This window comes from Garra rufa, chromosome 3, assembly GCF_049309525.1.
Source record: "Garra rufa chromosome 3, GarRuf1.0, whole genome shotgun sequence".
In the NCBI taxonomy this organism is placed as follows: Eukaryota; Metazoa; Chordata; class Actinopteri; order Cypriniformes; family Cyprinidae; genus Garra; species Garra rufa.
The window spans coordinates 30,037,740-30,057,147 of record NC_133363.1 but is presented as its reverse complement, the minus strand read 5'-3'; the positions used below and the strand labels follow the sequence as shown (position 1 = coordinate 30,057,147).

The 19,408-nt window shown below is 37.4% G+C and overlaps 1 protein-coding gene across 1 annotated transcript in view; it reads right to left on the bottom strand.

The window, feature by feature from the left end:
• Positions 1-3,161: 3,161 nt before the first annotated feature.
• The window catches only part of ube3c (ubiquitin protein ligase E3C), a 49,533-nt gene continuing 33,286 nt past the window's right edge, over positions 3,162-19,408 (bottom strand). The window contains exons 20-24 of the mRNA XM_073836939.1: positions 11,116-11,328; positions 10,115-10,303; positions 9,827-9,893; positions 7,984-8,114; positions 3,162-3,691 (exon numbers count right to left, since the gene is read on the bottom strand). Of these exons, the coding sequence (XP_073693040.1) occupies positions 3,521-3,691; positions 7,984-8,114; positions 9,827-9,893; positions 10,115-10,303; positions 11,116-11,328 (771 nt within the window). The 3' untranslated portion in view covers positions 3,162-3,520. The remainder of the gene's footprint in view (positions 3,692-7,983; positions 8,115-9,826; positions 9,894-10,114; positions 10,304-11,115; positions 11,329-19,408) is intronic.

Genomic DNA, 19,408 nt, shown 5'->3' with positions numbered 1-19,408 from the left:
TCCTAGACTAAAATGTAAGTCTGAGCTGTTTCAACTGAAACAAAATTGCACTGATTGATCTTAAGATATATCAGTGCCTTTGTTTTGTCTCAAGATACACACCAGTAATGTTTTTTTCTTAGCATGTTCATAAAAATTACTTAAATGTCCTAATTGAACTATGGCCTAATCCTGGTTTAGTCTAAGCCCTGTCTGTGAAACCGGGCCATAGGGTTTTACAGAGGGGATTTAGGATATCCCTTTATAAAATAAAGGCAGAAAAAAGTTAATTTTCATAATTTTTATGAATAAAATGCTGTATAATTATACACAACTTTTTAAATGTTTTTTAAAGAAGTCTCTTCTATTTGATCCAAAAGTACAACAAAAACAGTACAATTTTGAAATATGTTTACTATTTAAAACAACTGTTTTTTCTATTTGAATATATTTTAAAATGTAATTTATTCCTGTGATGTTAAAGCTGAATTTTTAGCATCATTACCACAGTCACGTGATCTTTCAGAAATTGTTGTAATATTCCGATTTGCTACTAAAAAAATATTATGTTGAAAACGTAGTAGAATATTTTTTGATGAATATAAAGTTCAGAAGAACAGCATTTATCTGAAATAGAAATCTTTGTAACATTATAAATGTCTTATATATATATATATATATATATATACTGACTCCAAGGTTTTAAATGGTATAGTAATGTTACAAAAGCTTTTTATTTTAGATAAATGCTTATATTTGGATCTTTCTATTTATCAAAGAATCCTGGCTAACTCAACAGTTTTAAATATTGATGATGATAATAATAATAATAATAATAATAATAATAATAATAATAATAATAAATGTTTCTTGAACAGCAAATCAACATATTAGAATGATTTCTGAAGGATCCTGTGACACTGAAGACTGGAGTAATGATACTGGAAATTTATCTTTGATCACAGGAATAAATTACATTTTAAAATCATATTCATATAGTAAAATTATTTCACAATATTACTGCTTTTGTTGTATTTTGGATCAATTAAATGCAGGCTTGGGGAGCGGAACAGACTTCTTTAAAAAATATTAAAAATCTTATCGTTCAAAAACTTTTGACTGGTAGTGTATATGAGCAAACCCATCTGTAAAAAACGTAAAAAAAATATATATATTAATAGGAATAAAACTCTATATTTTAAATATTTTACAAAACACATTTTTTAAACACAATTCATAACAATCTACAGTAGAAATCTTTTTGCTCCCTTTAAAAAAAAGCAATCAGATCCTGTTAAACGCAAAGGGTTTTATAAAACCCATTAATTGTTCCTAATGAATTCTCTGAAATGAAATCTTTAAGCTTTCATATTCCAGTGTGAAATGACTTGACCTTAAGTGCAATAATAACATTTCTAAAAGCTATATAAAATACCTTTGGTATATCTCTGCACGTGGATGTGATTGATGGCCAGAGGCATTAAGTTTGTGAGCTATAATCCATTATAAGGTAATAGGCCCAAATAAATCTCCCCATAATTAAGACCAATCCTTCATAGCTATAGGACAAGTTGGTTTTTTAAGACCCAATTACCCCCGTCTGAGATTGCTGCTAAAATGCTGGAGATTTGGTCAGAGAGGGAGGAGTCTAGAGATATGGAGATGATCCAAGGAGGAATAATAAAATAAAAAAAAGTTCCCCCTGCTCTCCGGCCATCTCTTGCTCTCATCGCAGGACCCTATTAGATTTATGTCAAAGGCACACACCCTTAATTTATGTTGTACGGATAATGCATTTGTGGTCTCGACTAGCCTCCTTTCTTGTTCCATCACTGGATGTTTCTTTAATTATATGTCAAAGGCCATAAAACTCCAAATGAAATTCTCATCCCACAGTTTTCTTTTTAAACAAAAGGATGCAGACATCCCCAATGCAAATAAAAACTCAAAACATATTTAATCGTTGCAATACACTCTGATACATAGATTGAACACCTGTCTTTGTCATTCAAAAAAAAATCACTCAGGGCACATACACTTAAAGTCGGTAAACGCACAAACTTTCCTTTCTTATTATCAATATCAAGACAAACTCTACACGTTTATCAGTGTTTGTAAACAATCAGATATTCAGCACCTGTAGATGTTATATTTCTCATTCAACAGATGTTGGGAAACAGGTTATTACTGACAAGGTGAAGAGAGAAATTAAAAGTCTTGTACAAATGCTGCGTGAACATTAAAAGATGTAGACATATACATATTCACATGTCCATCATCATCAGCTCTCCGCCAACCAACCAAAAGCAGCAAAAAAAAGACGCAACCAGAGGATGCTGATAGAAAATACTTGAATCCTCTTCGGTTTACTGAATTGTTCTGTGCTTCAGCAGATGTTGGAGTGTCCAGTACACAGGCCTTGGCTTTGACGTCACACTTTTCCTTCATTCATCAATTTGTTTGATTTAAAAATCTCCCCTTAAACCATTGATCTAAAAACATGTCCTTATTTTATTGCACAGATGTCAGAATCATTATCCATTGCTATAACGCCAAGGCCCAATGAGTGGAATACATAATTACACTTTTTTTAAAATTTTGGTACAACAGTAGACAAACCTTGAGGCCTGAAAACTCATCAAGTTGCAGCTGGTCATTACTGTATTTTTCAATGTGATTTTTTTTCTATAGGTAAAAGCATACCTGAATCGGCCAATTCAAGTCATTATTTCTACATGACTAAAACAAGACGACTACACACCATTTTCTGTGCTACTGTACTACCACCCCTGTTAACCTCTAATCTATTAAACTCCTTTGTTGGTGGCACATTAGCCATAAAATCCTTTTTAGCCTGGAAAATTAGTAGCTCAAGAGTTTTCAGCGAATGCTACACCAATAGCAAGCCCCGTATCAAGGCATGCATCTGTATAGCTGAAGCAGTGTGACCTAAAACCAAGCCAACTCTTTAGTATACTGTACTGAAGAAGTTTCAGGCATGCTATATTGGAGAAGCTTGTTAGCTCGTTCTTGAGTTAGCGAGGCTAATGCATGCATTTTATTGGTAGACACTCAAATTGTGCTGCACTATGATGATAAAGAGCAGTTGAAACCGTTTAATGACATTGTCTTAAACCATCCACTCTGATGTTAGCAATGCAAAACCAAGAAAAATCTACAAGTAAATTTTGCGTTGCCATTTTATTCCATCTGTATCTCCAACATTTAGATGTTCCTGTTCAATGTTAGTGCTTTTGATCAATGGACGCTGCCTTGGATGTTGCTTTTGAATTTATAAACGCATTATTTACAAGTTTACTCTCTTTGAAGTAAAAATAAAACTGAGCATATATTTGTCCGTGCCACAACTTCAAACTCTTCCTCTCTGGGTTTTTTTTTGTCCCGACACCTTCTGCAAATCACTGTAGATCCACAGCAGACACATTGTCTGTCCTTTCTGATCATTTCCTATCTGGTCATCACGACAAAAGCCAAATGTTCTTGTCTGAGTTTCAAGGCTATCAAGGAGCTGACGTATTCCTCAGCTGAGCTCAAAGCCGGCGGAGGATTCAATAGCATAGAGTAACTTGTTCCTCATTTGCTGAGGGTCACAGAACTCTGGCAGCTTGAGAAGGTTCATGCAAGTGCTAGCGGTAGGCAGACGCTCCAGGTCAGTGCCTCCGTTATGGATGCAAAAGGCTGGGTACAGCTCCTAGAGACAAGGAGAAAGAAAGCAGAAAGTCTTTATGAACATTAATAACAAAATCAAACAATACTCAAATACATTTGATAATATACAGGGAGGAAAGAAGTTAAGTTTAGTTTTGTCGGCAGCAAACAAAACAAAATATACAGAGTAATCAGTGTTGTCCAATTCACAAGTGACTTTTTTGAGACAGTTCTTTTAATGAATTGGTCAAAAACACTCATATGTACTGGGTTTAATCAGTTAAAGACTCACATCTTTGACCAAACTTATTGAATCACTCAGGGCAGTTACTGAATCAACATCTTACTCACTTACTGAAACTGCAAGTTGTTATTTACTTCAGTTATGACTGTCTACAAATGAAGCAAGCTTTGGGTACTTGTATGGTTGACCTAAAAATGAACATTTGCTTAAAATTTACTCAGCTTCAGGCCATCAAGGATGTAGTTGAGTTTATTTATATGAACAGATTTGAAGAAATGAAGCATTACATTACTTATTCACCAACAGATACTCTGCAGTGGATGGGTGCCGTCAGAACAAGTTCAAACAGCTAATAAATGCATCACTATAATCCATATGTAGTTCACACAATTCCAGTCCATCAATTGAAGGACTAGTTCAACCAAACATGAAACTTCTGCACAGACAGCAACGCAACTGACACATTCAAGCCCCAGAAAGGTAGTAAAGACAGTCCATGTGACATAAGTGGTTCAAACGTAATTTTATGAAGTCGTGGTAATCTTGTGAACATGTGTCTTGGTGCGTTCACACCGGACGCGAATGAAGCGGCAAGCGCGAGTGATTTACATGTTAAGTCAATGCAAAGACGCCTATAGCCATCCTACGGCGCGAAACGCGCGAATAGCGCGAATGCAGCGGCGCGCATTGAGTGTTTCAAGCGATTGCCGCGCCATTCGCGCGAAACGCGTGAGTTCAAAAATCTGAACTTTGACGAAAATTCGCGCCGCGTTAACCAATCAGGAGCTTGCTCTAGTAGTGACGGAGGCAGAAATCTGAAACAACAATGGAGGACAAAATCACCGTTGCTGTCTGTGGTTACTCGGAGCTGTTCCATACATCTTTGTACTTTTATAGAAACGGAAAAAAAAGGATCTTGTTTGGAAGAAAGTGAGTGAAGAGGTCGGACAATCTGGTAAGTTAAAAAAAAAACCCTTTACTCAATTTGACCTACATGTACATACATATTGAGACTACAAGCCAGCTAAAGCTGGCAAATTGAGCTCATTCACCTATTTTACAACTACTTTCCCGCTGACTAGTGGCAGACGCCCCTCCCATGACGCGAATTCGCGCGATTTATTCGCGCAAGTCGCGTCTGGTGTGAACGCCCCATTAGACTGACACAGAAGAGAAGAAATTGTTGAATAAAGTAGTTATTTTTGTTTTTCTCTGAGCACAAAAAGTATTCTCATAGCTTCATAACATTATGGTTGAACCACTGATATCACATGGATATCACTATTTTATCAATGTCCTTGTTATCTTTCTGGGCCTTGAACATGGTAGTTGCATTGCTGTCTATGCAGGGTCAGAGAGCTCTCAGATTTCAACGAAAATATCTTAATTTGTGTTCAAGACGAATGAAGTTTTTACGAGTTTAGAATGACATGAGGGTGAGTAATCAATGACAGAATTTTCATTTTTAGTTGAACTATACCTTTAACATCCTGTGAAGTGAAAAGCTGCATGCTTTTAAAAAACAAATCCCTCAGTAATTTCAACTTTAAATTACCACTTCTGACCAAAAGTCAATAATCCTTCATAATAAAATAAAGTTTCCACCAGTGAAAAAGTCCATTATATCTCACATTAAAATCCACTGACAAAAAGATTTAGAACTGTTTTGGACTGATTTTGCTTGTAAACAGTGTTTGATCTGTGCATATCTATTTCCTGATTCAGATATGCCACTCCTTCACTGAAGAAATATTATGTATATTATGAGTTGGGTAGATTACTTACCAATTGCAATCTGTTACGGATTCTAAATTGCATGTCAAAAATTGTAGTTAGTAACGTAATCCATTACATTACACATTTTATGTAACATAATCAGACGACTTTTAGATGACTTCTGACCTAACTCGTTTATCACATTAAACATTATATTACATCAAGGTTTCACAAACTTGTGTTTGTGAAGAAACTGCAGGGGGTTTATGAGTTTAATGAAAAGTGTAATGAAAAGATCAAATACATGATTTTAAAATAAAAAAAACTTACTTATTTGTTTACCTTAATGTCATGTGACCATAACCAATGTCAGAGAATCTATGAACATGCAAATGTGATACTTAATTATTAAAATATTTATTTTAAAATCTCAGGGGTACTTCAAGTAAATATATTAGGTGAAAGAGGATGAGATGACAAACATGTTTGTGAATTTTAAGGTGTTTCAAAGACAAAAGCCTTGCACAAACTGAAATACATGGTTAAATACCCTACAGAGTGATAATTCATATAAAAATCAATGTGTTCATCAGTAGTAGTAGAAAGGAAATAAAAAAAATGAAAAAGAGGAATTAGGGAAAATCAATAAATTACGAATAATTTATCACTATTGTGTAAATATATAATTCTGTAATCCATAAAAAGTAACTGTAGTCTGATTACGAGTATTTTAAAATGTAATTTAAACTAATTACAAGTACTTAATTTTTGGAATCTGATTACATAATCCAGATTACACATAATAAGTTACTAGTACCCAGCTCTGACTGGATAGAGTAGTCGTGTTTTAGCCCTAAGCAACAGCTTTAAGTTAAAATGTCTTGATGCATTTGTTGATGTCAAATCTAAACTTGCTTTTCAGATCTGTGTAAGGTTACTGGAAGAACAACAAGATAGGCCTAATGAAAAAATTCTCCATGTGGCTGCAAGGCTCAACCCCAAAATGAACCTGATTAAACCTGCTTTAACGGGCCAATTTTTCTAACAATTAAGGTATTAAAGTATCGTTGCTTATCGAGAAAGTGTCACGACGGGAGCCATCATTTTGAAAAAAGGGTATCCATCATCTTTTTTAAATAGCTCTCCGTGACAGGGCTATTTCTTCCCTAATGAATTCTGGGGTGTTTAACGGCACCTAATTAAGGCTGAGCTGGCTGAAGAGGCAGACGAGGTGGGAGGCCATCTCCCCTTGATCTGTCTCTCTTCGTCTTTTTCCTCTTACTCCTCCTTTCCATCCGTTCCTCAGAGCGTCTGCACCAAAGTCAAATTCATTAAACAGCCCCACTTTAATTTTGGCAGTAACACATATCTGTGGAATTGCACAGAAGCCATGATTTTTCCCCACCCAAATTCATACAGGCTAAAGTAATCCGCTTTAAACTGATGACAGCTATTAAAATTTGTAATAAAGTCAATGAAATGACAATTACTGTCCTTGGTTAGTCCAAGTAAGGCATAAAAACACATTTAATGATGTTTCCTTTCTCAAGATTTTGCTGAGTGTAATAAGCACAACTCACAGACTTAAGATTACATTCCTAGCAACTGAGACAATACTAATCCTGTTAAGTAAGAAAATTGTTGGTAGATGAAGTCGGCAGAATAATTTGACTTTCTGTCAGATGCTGTTCTCTCATACCCATATTTTCTGGCCTTTGATTACAGATACAGTCAAAATTAAATGAGAGCCATTTAAAGTTCAAGAGGGCATTTATAAGTTTTTATCAGTCCGATGGATTTTACACACCCAGTGGCACTTGGCAAAGCCTCAAATAGCATTACAGTGCTAGTGGTCACAACCTCTCCAGCACAAACAGAGGCCAAGATAAGGCCTATCCTGATAGCTGTTATAATGTGAAAATGATTTGTTACAATGAGCCTGTTTGCTCATACACCCTTGTGTAAATTAATGACGATATACTGCGACAAAACACATTCTGTTCACTTCATTATTTCTCCGTTAAGGCAGCACACCTTGTAGGGAGTTGGATTCTTTGCGGTGGGGATCCTGATAACTTCATTGAACAAAAATGTAGAAAATGGGACAAATCATCAGCAGGTGTGAGTTGGCATGAACTTCAGCTGAACTCATGTATGATAACAGAGGTGCAAGTCATATCGAGGCAGCTGAGTTGGGCTGTGTCTGTACATTTCACTTTTCCAGTGAACCCATCGAAGGCACAATACAGTCTCCGATGAATCATTACCTCTTATTTACAGAGTTCAGACACAACAGAACAGAACCTCAGATGTCTTTCACATGCAAAACTTCATTAAAATCATATTTTAAGAAAGTTTTGGCCAGTCTTACTAACCTTGAAGCCTAAGAGTGGAGGTCGTGAGCAGCTTGTAACAAACTTGAGCAGCTTGCGTTTCTCATCATCGCTGAAGCTCTCCACCACATCCCAGAAAGTTTTGATCACTGAATGATTTGCTGAATAACCACCTGAGTAATGCAGAAACAGTTAACAGATACAAAAAAAAAATATATATATATATATATATATATATATATAAAATGCAGGAACTAAAAGTCTGAAGACTTGCATAACTAAACTCTTCTGAAATATCAGATAATACCACATCTCTGCTATGTGCTTTACTTCAAAACAGGAATCCAAAATTTGAAACCTTTTTTACTATTTCCTGTTTAAGTAGAGGAAATTTTATTAAGTTTGAACTAAAATTTCCTAATAATTTACTTAACCCCATGTCTTCCAAGATGTTCATGTATTTCTTTCCTTAGCTGAAAAGAAAGGTTTTTAAGGAAAACACTGCAGGATTTTCCTCCGTATAGTGGATTTCAAAAAAATACAAAATTATATATTTTTTTAATCACAAATGCTCATCTTGCACCACCTCTGCGATGCACATCCGCGACTTCACACATTAAGGCCTTTCCACACCGAGCGTGATGCGAATCACTGACAAATGGTGCTTTTTACACCAAGCACAAACCAAATGTTCGCCTGCACGCTAGGTGGCGTTGACCAACAATGCATTTTCCTCAGATATGTATCTTTTATATAGATTTAACATCAGCTATTGTTAATTGTCCATAATTCTCCTCCAGATCACATAATTCAGTGGAGAATTAATAGAAATTAGATTAAGAACGTGTGTGAATAACCATCTGTTCTCAGATGCGATGATAACAAGAGCGCATCTTCTTCTCTCTAGGAATACTTTTCTTCTGTGTTTGTTTACACTGGTTTTTGAAACAGCGCTACCACTCTCATCCTTTTGTACAACAGCAGCTGCTCCGGGCACATGATGTAATGCTCAAATATGCTGGATGGCTGTTTTTTCGCTTTGCGCAGCTTAAAAGATTTGTCAGACTGGTTGTAAAAAAAAAAAAAATCGCTTTTTTGGTGTGCAAATGTTTCCTGCCTATGTGGAAGCACTCATAGGAATCTGTTGTTTTTTTCCAGCACATATGATATTCTTTTCGCTTTTTCGCACTCAGTGTGGAAAGGCCTTTACACATACATAATTACATTGGAAAGGTCACACACGGTGAGTTCTTTAACTGTGCACTTTGGTTCAAAAAGGTAGAGTAAGGCAAAAACTCCTCCAACTTCAAAATCATCCAACATCTTTGTTTTACCTTTTTTTGTAAAGGGCGTTTGACTTTGCACATTCGCTTTGTAAACACTGGGTCGGTACTTCCTCAGCCGCTCGTTTAGCTAGATAAGCGCCTTATTCCTTGTCTGGGATCATGTAGAGCCCTTTGAAGTTTCATTGAAACTGCAATTTAGGCCTTCAACCCGCTGATTCCTATTGAAGTCCACTATATGGAGAAAAATCCTGGACTGTTTTCCTTAAAGACCTTAATGTCTTTTCGACTTAAGAAAGAAACACATGAACATCTTGGATGACACACGAGTGAGTAAATTATCTGAAAATTTTTAATTCTGGAGTGAACCAATTCTTTAACACCTAAGGCTGGAATACACATCTGTTTAAATCTGAACAACTTTTTAAAACACTAGATATCATAAACTTGCTGCTTTGAAAACGGTTACAAAAAAAAAACCTAGGCATCATAATATAAGTAAATGAGGATCACACAGTACGTGCTAAACACAACAGAAAACAAAGGCTAAAATCAAAAAAATGAAATGACTAATTAAAAAGTGTAATGTGTTTTTGTAGTACCTGAGTAGTTTGTAAATTTCTTCAGGTCTTCCAGGCAGATGGGCACATGTGCACCAGAAATCAGTACCTGAAAATACAGATGGACTAAAGCTGTTTACATTTAATTAATGACCACAAATAGGACTGTAAGTAGGAAGTAAGACAGTGTGATAATATCTGTTGATAATATCTGCTAATCTTCTTATTAATAATCTTTTCTGACACATGCCTGATTTGCTTGCGTCTAGACAGATGTGCCTTTTTAGTGTAGATCTATGCATGCGTGTGTGGGCACAGGTAAGCTGCTACCTGAATTTCCTGCTGATCAAACATGCGCAGCCACTCCAGGTTGACCACGTTGGCCAGGCCCTGTCGAAAGGCCAGGCAGTGTGCTCGGATCTGTTTGTTCAGACGGTAATCGGCCACTAAATGGATGTAGGCTATCCTGTTGGCTGTGGTTACCGGGATGTCCTTTCCCCCTTGTTTGAGCTCAACCACCTGGAAAAAGACACAAATAGATGGAAGTGTGACAGGCACCATCACCCTGGGTTCAGCAATGATTTAATTCCTTGTTGAAAGTGGAACAGCACAGCCGCAAAGGAAAGTGCTGAAGGCAATTGAGGAACACAGAGGAAATGAGTGCACATGGACACGCTTTACCTCGCTAATGAAGGGGAAAGTAAATAAAGGTTTACTTTTACTCGCTTACCCCAGTTATTTTAAGAAAAAAAAAATTAAACCAATGTTAATAATGGGAAATATGAGTTTATCAATAACAATTATCACTTGAGTGACTATTTAGGCTAAATGTGCCACCGTGTGTTTTTTTTTTTTTAAATCGCTCTTTTTTTTTTATTCAGAATTGTATTTGTTTTAATATTGATTAATAATTAACATTTTGTCTATAAAGTTACATTATTTTTTAAATAACTGTATTGTTAATAAGGTTAACAACATTTTCTAAATGTCAACCATTTGTTAAAAGAAAAAAAATCTCACATAAACTTTTATGGAGTGCACACAAAATTTCCCTTCATACACATTAGTTTTTTTTTTTTTGGCAATGGTAGACATCATGCTGGATGATTAGCTCTAATACTATGCTAGATACGGTTTTCTCCCAGCAGGTATGTTTGAGCTGGTCAACAGAGAAGTTCTTTCAGAGATCTAGACAGAGACGTGCTTTATCTCCAATAGCCAAGACTAACAACAGTTAGATCAATCATTAACAATGCCAGAGAACAAGAGAGGAGACACAAAAGACAAGCAAAAAAGCACAAAAGGGTTAAATAAAAAGCAGTGTTGCTCACCTGGGCCTCCCCAAGATCATTGTTGACCACAGTGAAGTTAAGGCCGAGGTCTTCCACATCACCTTCATAGCTCTTGAGGAAAAGCAGGTTTCGGTACATCTCTGGGTCTAGAGAGGCCAGATGGTGGATGTCCACATCTGCACTGGTGCCTAAGAGCTTGGACAGGAAGAAACTTGCAAACGGCAGTTCCACTAGCATGTTTTCATACAGCGCCTGAGGGACAGGAAAAAGAGAGAGATATTTAACTACAGACGACCTTTTGCAGCTGCAAAATCCTGTGGGCTAATCTTTCTCAAATCATGACACTTCATATGTAGGAAGCTCAAACTTTAAGAACATTAACTGTATCCTTAACCTGTTGGTCTATTAAGAAGTACAAGGATGGTGAGTCATAAAAGCTAAAGTACCGCAATAGTCCTAAAAAGACCATATCTGAGGGCATTAAAATATACAGGCCTTGAATAAATGATTGCACTAAAATCCCTCTACCACATAAGCTAAATGGATTATAAATTTCCCAAATCTCCATAATGCATGCATCTAAAACACACACGCAGGCTGTAAATCAGAGCATTTTCTAAACACAGGTTAATTGTGGGACTTCAAACATGGGACATTTTTTATGCAAAATAATCCACTTAGCAACATTCTTCCCACAAGCCCTGTTGTGGAACATATGTGCTGCGCCCTCCTGAAACCTATCAATAACGTCGCTCCCGGGAAGAAGCCGCAATAAGGATATGGAGGCACGGCGCAGACTATTTTTCAAACCTCCAAGTTATTTATGGGTGTTTATTGCCAGAAATTGTGCCAAAATGACTTGGGATAAAAAGGATTAATGAATGGCCGGGCCTTTTAATATAAGTGAGTGCAGTGGCAACGCAATTAATGCAAATTGTGGCACCATCAGGAGAGTAAACGCCAACAACTTAGCAGCTGCCTTCTGTTTCTGCCAAATAAATTTGTAAATTTACAGCATTAAGAATCAATAAAAAATTTAACACACTTGCTATCAATCAGGAGTTCTGACCTTCTCTTTCCTCTGTGTTGCCCTTTGGAGAGGGACAGTTAAGCACAGCTTGTTGAACTGCAGAACACGTGGTATTTGTGTATAAGACTCAGCCTGTATTTAAAGGAGAACTCCGGTGTGATTTTGACCTAAAGTGTATTGAATCATGATACCGAGTGTGAACGTACCTTGCATATCTCATCTCGGTTTGTGTCCAGCTGTCCGAAATCTGGGGTCAGTTAGCCGATGCTCACAACAGCTTGTCAATGAGAGTCAACAGGGCATCGGAATAGCCATGTAAATAAATCACTGTTTTACGCCATTTACGAGGCACAAAGTAGCTCCACACTTCATTGGTAGACTTCCAAGGGCCCTGACATTTAAAACGAGACATTGAGAACTCAGAAAAAGCACCGGTAGTTTATTTACAAGAAGATTTATACAGACAGTACCTGGAAAAGAAAATCCAGTCGCCGCCATCCTGAACTTAGTCACGATAAGTCGAGTGTCGAGCACCAAGGAATTCATCAGGTTATCAACGTATCAGGTTGTAGTTTCCTTCGTGCTCGACACTCGACTTATCGTGACTACATTTAAGATGGCGGCGACCGGTCTGTTCCTGGTGGAAAATGTCTGTATAAATCTACTTGTAAATAAACTACCGGTGCTTTTTCTGAGTTCTCAATGTCTCGTTTTAAATGTCAGGGCCCTTGGAAGTCTACCAATGAAGTGTGGAGCTACTTTGTGCCTCGTAAATGGCGTAAAACAGTGATTTATTTACATGGCTATTCCGATGCCCTGTTGACTCTCATTGACAACCTGTTGTGAGCATCGGCTAACTGACCCCAGATTTCGGACAGCTGGACACAAACCGAGATGAGATATACAAGGTACGTTCACACTCGGTATCATGATTCAATACACTTTAGGTCAATATCACACCGGACTTCTCCTTTAAGGGCTTGAGTAGACTAGAAGTATTTGTGTCAAAATAATTTAACGGGTTTTTAATTTAGTAGTTTTAAAGCTTCAGTTGAATGACTATAGCATGTCTGGATACCTTAATAAAAGTCTTTCCAAGTATCCACTTTCAATATTCCGAAAACATGGTTTTCTTCTACATCAGGATTTACAAATGCACCCAGCCCATGGTTTCTACATGCTAATACGTAATAACAATTCTGCATGTTCAGATTCAAGGTTTATATTTGACACATACACAGTCATATACACAATACAACTTGTGGTGAAATGTAAAACTGGTAAACACTTAGACTGTTAAATATATAAATAACAGTGCTGTCAATCGATTAAAAAAAATTATTGCATCACGATTAATCCCACCTAACATTAAAGTTTATTAAAAAAAAATTAATTTCACATTCGATCTTTAAATTAATGCTGAAACAACATAAAGACAGTATATTTTTAATATTTGTTAAATATTTTTTATGACTGAAGGTGAGTATCACTGATATATTTACTGATGTCTCTAGGAAATAGTTCTTTTTTTCCTAATATTTCACCATTGACTATAGCATTTAACATTACAGTATAATTGAGAGCTTTTAATTTTTAGACTTAAAAAAATAACTGCCAATTTAAGTGAACTTAAAACAATGTTCACATAAACCTATTATTTACCCATGCCCTTCAGCAAGTAGGAAATATACAAATTGAATAAAGTTATCACCAAATACTCAATTACTAATACTAAATTAAATATAAATGAATCCTTAAAGCTACAGAAGTTATTGATTTCCTTTCCTTTTTTTATTTTGTTCTTCGATTAATAGACATCACAACAGCTGGGTTATTAGGTTATTTGGCTGCTATTACTTTAAGAGGTGCCACTGCTGAACGTGACGCAGATCTGACATGCATGCTCAGCAGTTAAATATTTTTAATGCTGTTAAACGGCTTTATTGCGCTAATTTTGTCAAAACTAATAAAAAGTAAGATGGTTTATACAACAGTTCTTTCTGGTCCTCAAATCTAACTGGCTGATAGGAGTGTGATGTTAGAGCGATATCAGATCTCCAACAGCCGTTTCAGAGTTTATAATCGTATCACTCCGTTTGCCGTACTTCTTACAGCAAGCATCATGGCGACACCCAAATTCAGTATCATTTTATAAATATTATTTTTTTTGTCACGGAATGAAGTTTTAAGAGGTTTTCAGGCGAGAATGTACTTTGTTTGTAGTTCAAATATGCAGTTTGTTAATAAAGATAACGTCTATTTGAAAATTTGCATCAGCGTTTTCAAACATGACAGCTCCAGATCATCAGTGGGCATTCTACATTCATGAAACCGCACAAGAGTCTCACCTCGGACAGACGTTCTGGAATTTAGCGCTTGCTCTGATGTCTCTATAGTGGTTAAACATAAGCTGTAATTTGTTTGGGGTTAATCTAAGATTTTGGGCAGATTTTGGTCTTATTAATCTATTATTTGTTCCTAAATCCAATCATCTAATGCTGTATATCAGAGTGCTGTCTTTGTACATTTGACTGAATTGCCTAGCGACTTTTATGATGGCCGTTGTTGTTGTTGTATATTAAATATTATTATTCAATAAATAATATTTTATATAAATAACAGTAGTATTTAAAAGTGTTTAGTATTAAGAAACGGTGCGTGTGTTCGTGATAGTGATTTTAGTTACATTGTTCCGCCTTTAGATGGCGACAAGAGATTGTTTTACAAGTCAGCATTAGGGTTGTCACTATACCATAAAAATTACTTACGATACTATACCAGCTGAAGTATCATGATACCAAGTAGTATCACGATACCATGCAGTGTTCTGTTAATTTATAATTCAATTCTACATAATCAATCAAAATTTCATAAATAAAAAGACAAGATTTTTCTCTGAATACTAATGTAAACAAAACATTTCAGCACTGCACAGAAGCTGCATGAAGTGGTATTTAGATGTGGTATTTATAGTTAGACTGTATTTATAATTGCATAAATATTGTTATGAGATTAATGTTTTAAACACAAAACTCTGAATATAGAAATATGTTGGAAAAGAACATAATATGATGGGAAACAAAACCGCCAGCAGGTGGCAGCTATGTTCATGATTGAATCACTGAGTCATTCAAACGATTTTTTCAAAACAGCTGAATCCTTTAGGAGTGAATCAAATTACTCGTTTTTATGAATGGCTTAGTGAATCAGTGATTCGCCCAAACCATCGCGGATTCGGATTCGAACACAGAAACGAAACAAAAACAGCACTTAACTCTTGCTCGTGTCAAATTGCTGAACTATCGGGACCATTTTTGCTCACATATCTTGAAATTTCCAAGTTAGCAGCCAGTATATTAAAACGTATTGTGGCGGGAGGAGCAAACGACAGACACAGTGGGTGTGGCGTCAGGCCTCGGAGAGGCTTTTATTAAACAAAAAATGAAAGAAGTGTCCAAAAGGGAAATAAAGTGTCCAAATAAAAGGGGGATCTGGTGTCCTCGTTGTGAAGGGGGTTCCGTGAAGGAGGGGCAGTGTTCAAATGGGAAGGGTCCAGGTAAGGGGCGGAGTCTGGCGGCCGCACGCGCTCCCCGCTTAGGTCCGGAGCGCGAGGGGCGGCGGCATCTCTTGCAGCAACGTCCTCCTTCTGCTGCTCTGCGGCACTCTCGGGGGATTCGACGGCCCGGCAACCTGGCCCGTCAGCCGACTAACGGGTGCGGCGTTCGTCCGGACACACGGGGTCCGGCTGCTCGTCCTCTGGCGGCGCTGGCTTCCTCTTCACCCCTTCCTGGACCCACGAGGACACCAGCGTGCATGCACGGGGGAGAGACCGGTCTCCTGAGGAGAGGCGCGCTCGGCATTTAAACAGCAGCGGTGATGAGGCTTCATTCCATTCAGGTGCCCTCATCACACGCCGCCAGCCCGAGACGATTACTCGCCCCTCCTCTCCCCTACACACCCACTCCCGTCAGGAGCCTGGAGAAGGGCGGCGAATAAGGGACGGGGTGGTGATGATAATTAGGGGGGAGGCAGCCGAGTCGTCACAGTATTCATTTATAATGTGAATATATAAATAATGATTGATAAGAACAAAGTGCAAAGCCGCTATGTTAATGAATGGAATTGCATTCGTGATCGCAAAGATGCTTACAGAAACGAATTATCACACCTGTTCAAAGACTATAGAATACCCAAGACATGTCACTCGTATAGTTTTGAATGGGGAATAATGCAACGTTCATTATGGCCGCGAAGCCCCGCCTTTTTATTGAAAGAGCCAATCGTTGATTAGTAAAGTCAGCACGTCACTGCAGGGCCGTTAGAAGTCCCTGTTACTATAGAAACAAGAGACGCTCTAAGACGTGCGCTCAGTACTGTGCATGCGCACTGGCTCATTTAGCCGGACAAATAAGCGTTTTTAATGCTATTGGAGCACATGGAACCATATTTATGAGGTAGTTCTTGTTGGATTTCTTTGGAGATTTAAAATATGAAATTTAATCGTAAGCTTGGTGAGCAGTTTTGGAGAATTTGATGTTTCCCCATTCAAAGAGATAGGAGCTGCACTTGCCTGCCCGAGTAGTGTTTCAAAGATGGCCGCCGAGTGACATGACTTGCCTTAAAGGGACTTTGACCTGTTCTTAAAGTGGGCAAATTAATAGAAATACGAAAATACTTTCTTGTAAAATATTTTGATGTAAATAATAGATTTTTGAGCTGCTATTTTAAATAACACCAGACGGTCTGAATCAGACCCTCTCTTCTGATAAACTGCAGTGAGAACAAAGACGTGCGCGTGCAACTTCTCATTTCAAACTGAACTGAAGCGTCTTGAAACACTGAATACCATATAAAGCGTCTACACTGCCTGTATTACACAAAGCACAGCAAAAGACATTTTGGTAATCAACTTGTAATGTTTCTGCTGGCATGCATGTTCAAGTGAACGTTTTAAACAGTGTTCCTGCCATGCATACAACATATTTTACGGGGCTACCGTATGGACGGTACTACCGTTTCAAAAATGCAATGGCACCGCGAGTATTTTTAAGCTTTAGTATCGTGATACTGCCGTAGTACCGGTATACCGTGCAACCCTAGTCAGCAGTAAAGACGTTTATACTGAAAAATTATGGGGTTATTTGTGTTTTTATTATTCAAACTAAAATACTGTGTTTGAGAGTAAAACTAATTATTTTGTAATTAAAAAATAAAAGTTTGCAAAAAAAGTCTTCTTAAATATCAAAAATAAAGAAATTGAATGTACAGTGCGTGTACATTTTTTACAATCTTTATTTTTCTTTGTGCACTTTAAACACCACAAATGTTGTTTTCTTTTCTGCTGTCTTTTTTTTGCAGGTCTAAAATTTTTGTTTGCGAGTTGAAAAGTTTTGCTTGCGCCCACTGAGTATCTCAGTAGGCGGTCTCTACCTTCAAGGATGAAAGGCCTTTTTCTATTGGTCACTCTCGATTGAAGTGACCACGCCCACTACGTTTCCCCGCCATTGCCGCCGCCAGTCTGACTGAGGAGCGAGAAACTAAACTAAAATATAGGTCACGTTAGTAGAGTTTTGATAGATGATCATTTTAATCAAGGTAAAGACCACCATGACCACCAGCAGGAGTTGTACAGTAGCGGTATCAACATTAAGTGAAATGTCATCTGATCTGACGCACGGAAGGTGCGGCAGCAGTGACACTTTCAGCAGTGACTGTGATAGGGTCCATCGGCACATGTCACAACTGGCACTGAGCAGTGGCATGTGCCAGTCGCTTCAGTGCGTCAGATGCCATGTCACTTAATGTTAATACTAATAGTGCCTCTTGAGTCGTAACATGAAGTAACGCACACCATACAAGTGTCCGTTCCCAGCAAGCAAAAGCCGTCATTTCACCGTCTCGGTTAACTATAGACCCGATATAGTCCGGCTATTTGTAACCCCCTTCTAGCCCAAATAACCTTGAATTTGAATACATGTAATTTTTTGGCAAAATAACTCGTGAGATGTATGATATTCTATCATGTAAGCAAAGTCAACAGCGTTTACAAGGGGTTTGGTTTCATTTCTTTGACATGTTCAATGCATAGCCTCGGTTTAGCTCGTAGTCAGACCAGCTATTTGTAGCCCACTTATAGTCCAATCTAATTCACTGTAGTTTTTGGCCAGGCAGCGCATAAAGTGGTTGATATACCATCATGTCCGCAGTGTCAACAACAATATCTACAAAGATATAAGTGTCATTTCATAACATGGTCTATATGTAGCCACGACTGATTTTAACGGGCTACTTGTAGTTTGCTTTTAGCCCACCCGGTGAAATCGAGGCAATCTGTGGTCTAATTTTAGCAGTTTGGCTATAGCCAAAATAAATCTTAAATCCGTTTACATGTAATTTTCGCCCACGCAGCTTATTATCAAATGTAAGTAAACTTTTGAAACTTTTAAATTAGCATTCATTTACATTTTATGTAATTTTTATACCATAAATAAATATAGCATTGTTAATTATGCCAAAAATAATGAATTTTTAATGTTTTAAAAGTTTACTTGTGTTTGATATGATGATGTCATACATACCATATTTTTACTGTCTTTCATTTTATAAATACATATGCAATTACAATTCCCAACCTATAGATGGCAATTGTGGTCCTACTGAGACATGACTACTGGCAACGGGAGACTTGAAAGTCAATAGAGATCGCTAGATCTCGCGATAATCATTTCCACTGTTTTGAATTATTATTATTATTATTTTTTTTTTTTTCACGAGAGAGCACCAAGTTTACCTGTTGGAGTAGCCTGGGTTTCCCCATGCTGCCTTGCGGCAGCACGATTTTATTCATGCTGCTAGGCAGCCTGGAAACCATGGACCAAATTTTCACCCCAGATAAGCAAGACGATGACGCCTTCTATGCGACTCACCGAAGCAGTTTGTTTATAAATATGGATCCAGCATGGCAGCAGACGCGAAGTTATCTTTCGATGGAGCCTTAGATAGTTACACACAAGGACGTTTCTCAATACCAAGTAAGCAAAATTCAGATTTGGAAGTTTGACTTGGGAGTACGAGCTCCCGAGGACGTGAGGATGCAAGTCCTGTAATTCTGCAAATGGAACAGCACCCAGCAAGCAACCTCTGAAAGTTGTGCTTAGGCTGTCTGGACAACCACTGTACGACATTTACTCGTCACTGTTCCGAAGCGCTTTTTAAAATTGAATAGACAGTTGGGCCGTTATTATTCTTCAAACCAGGACGTGAGTATTGCTTTTTGATATCTCTCAGATAAATATGTAAATA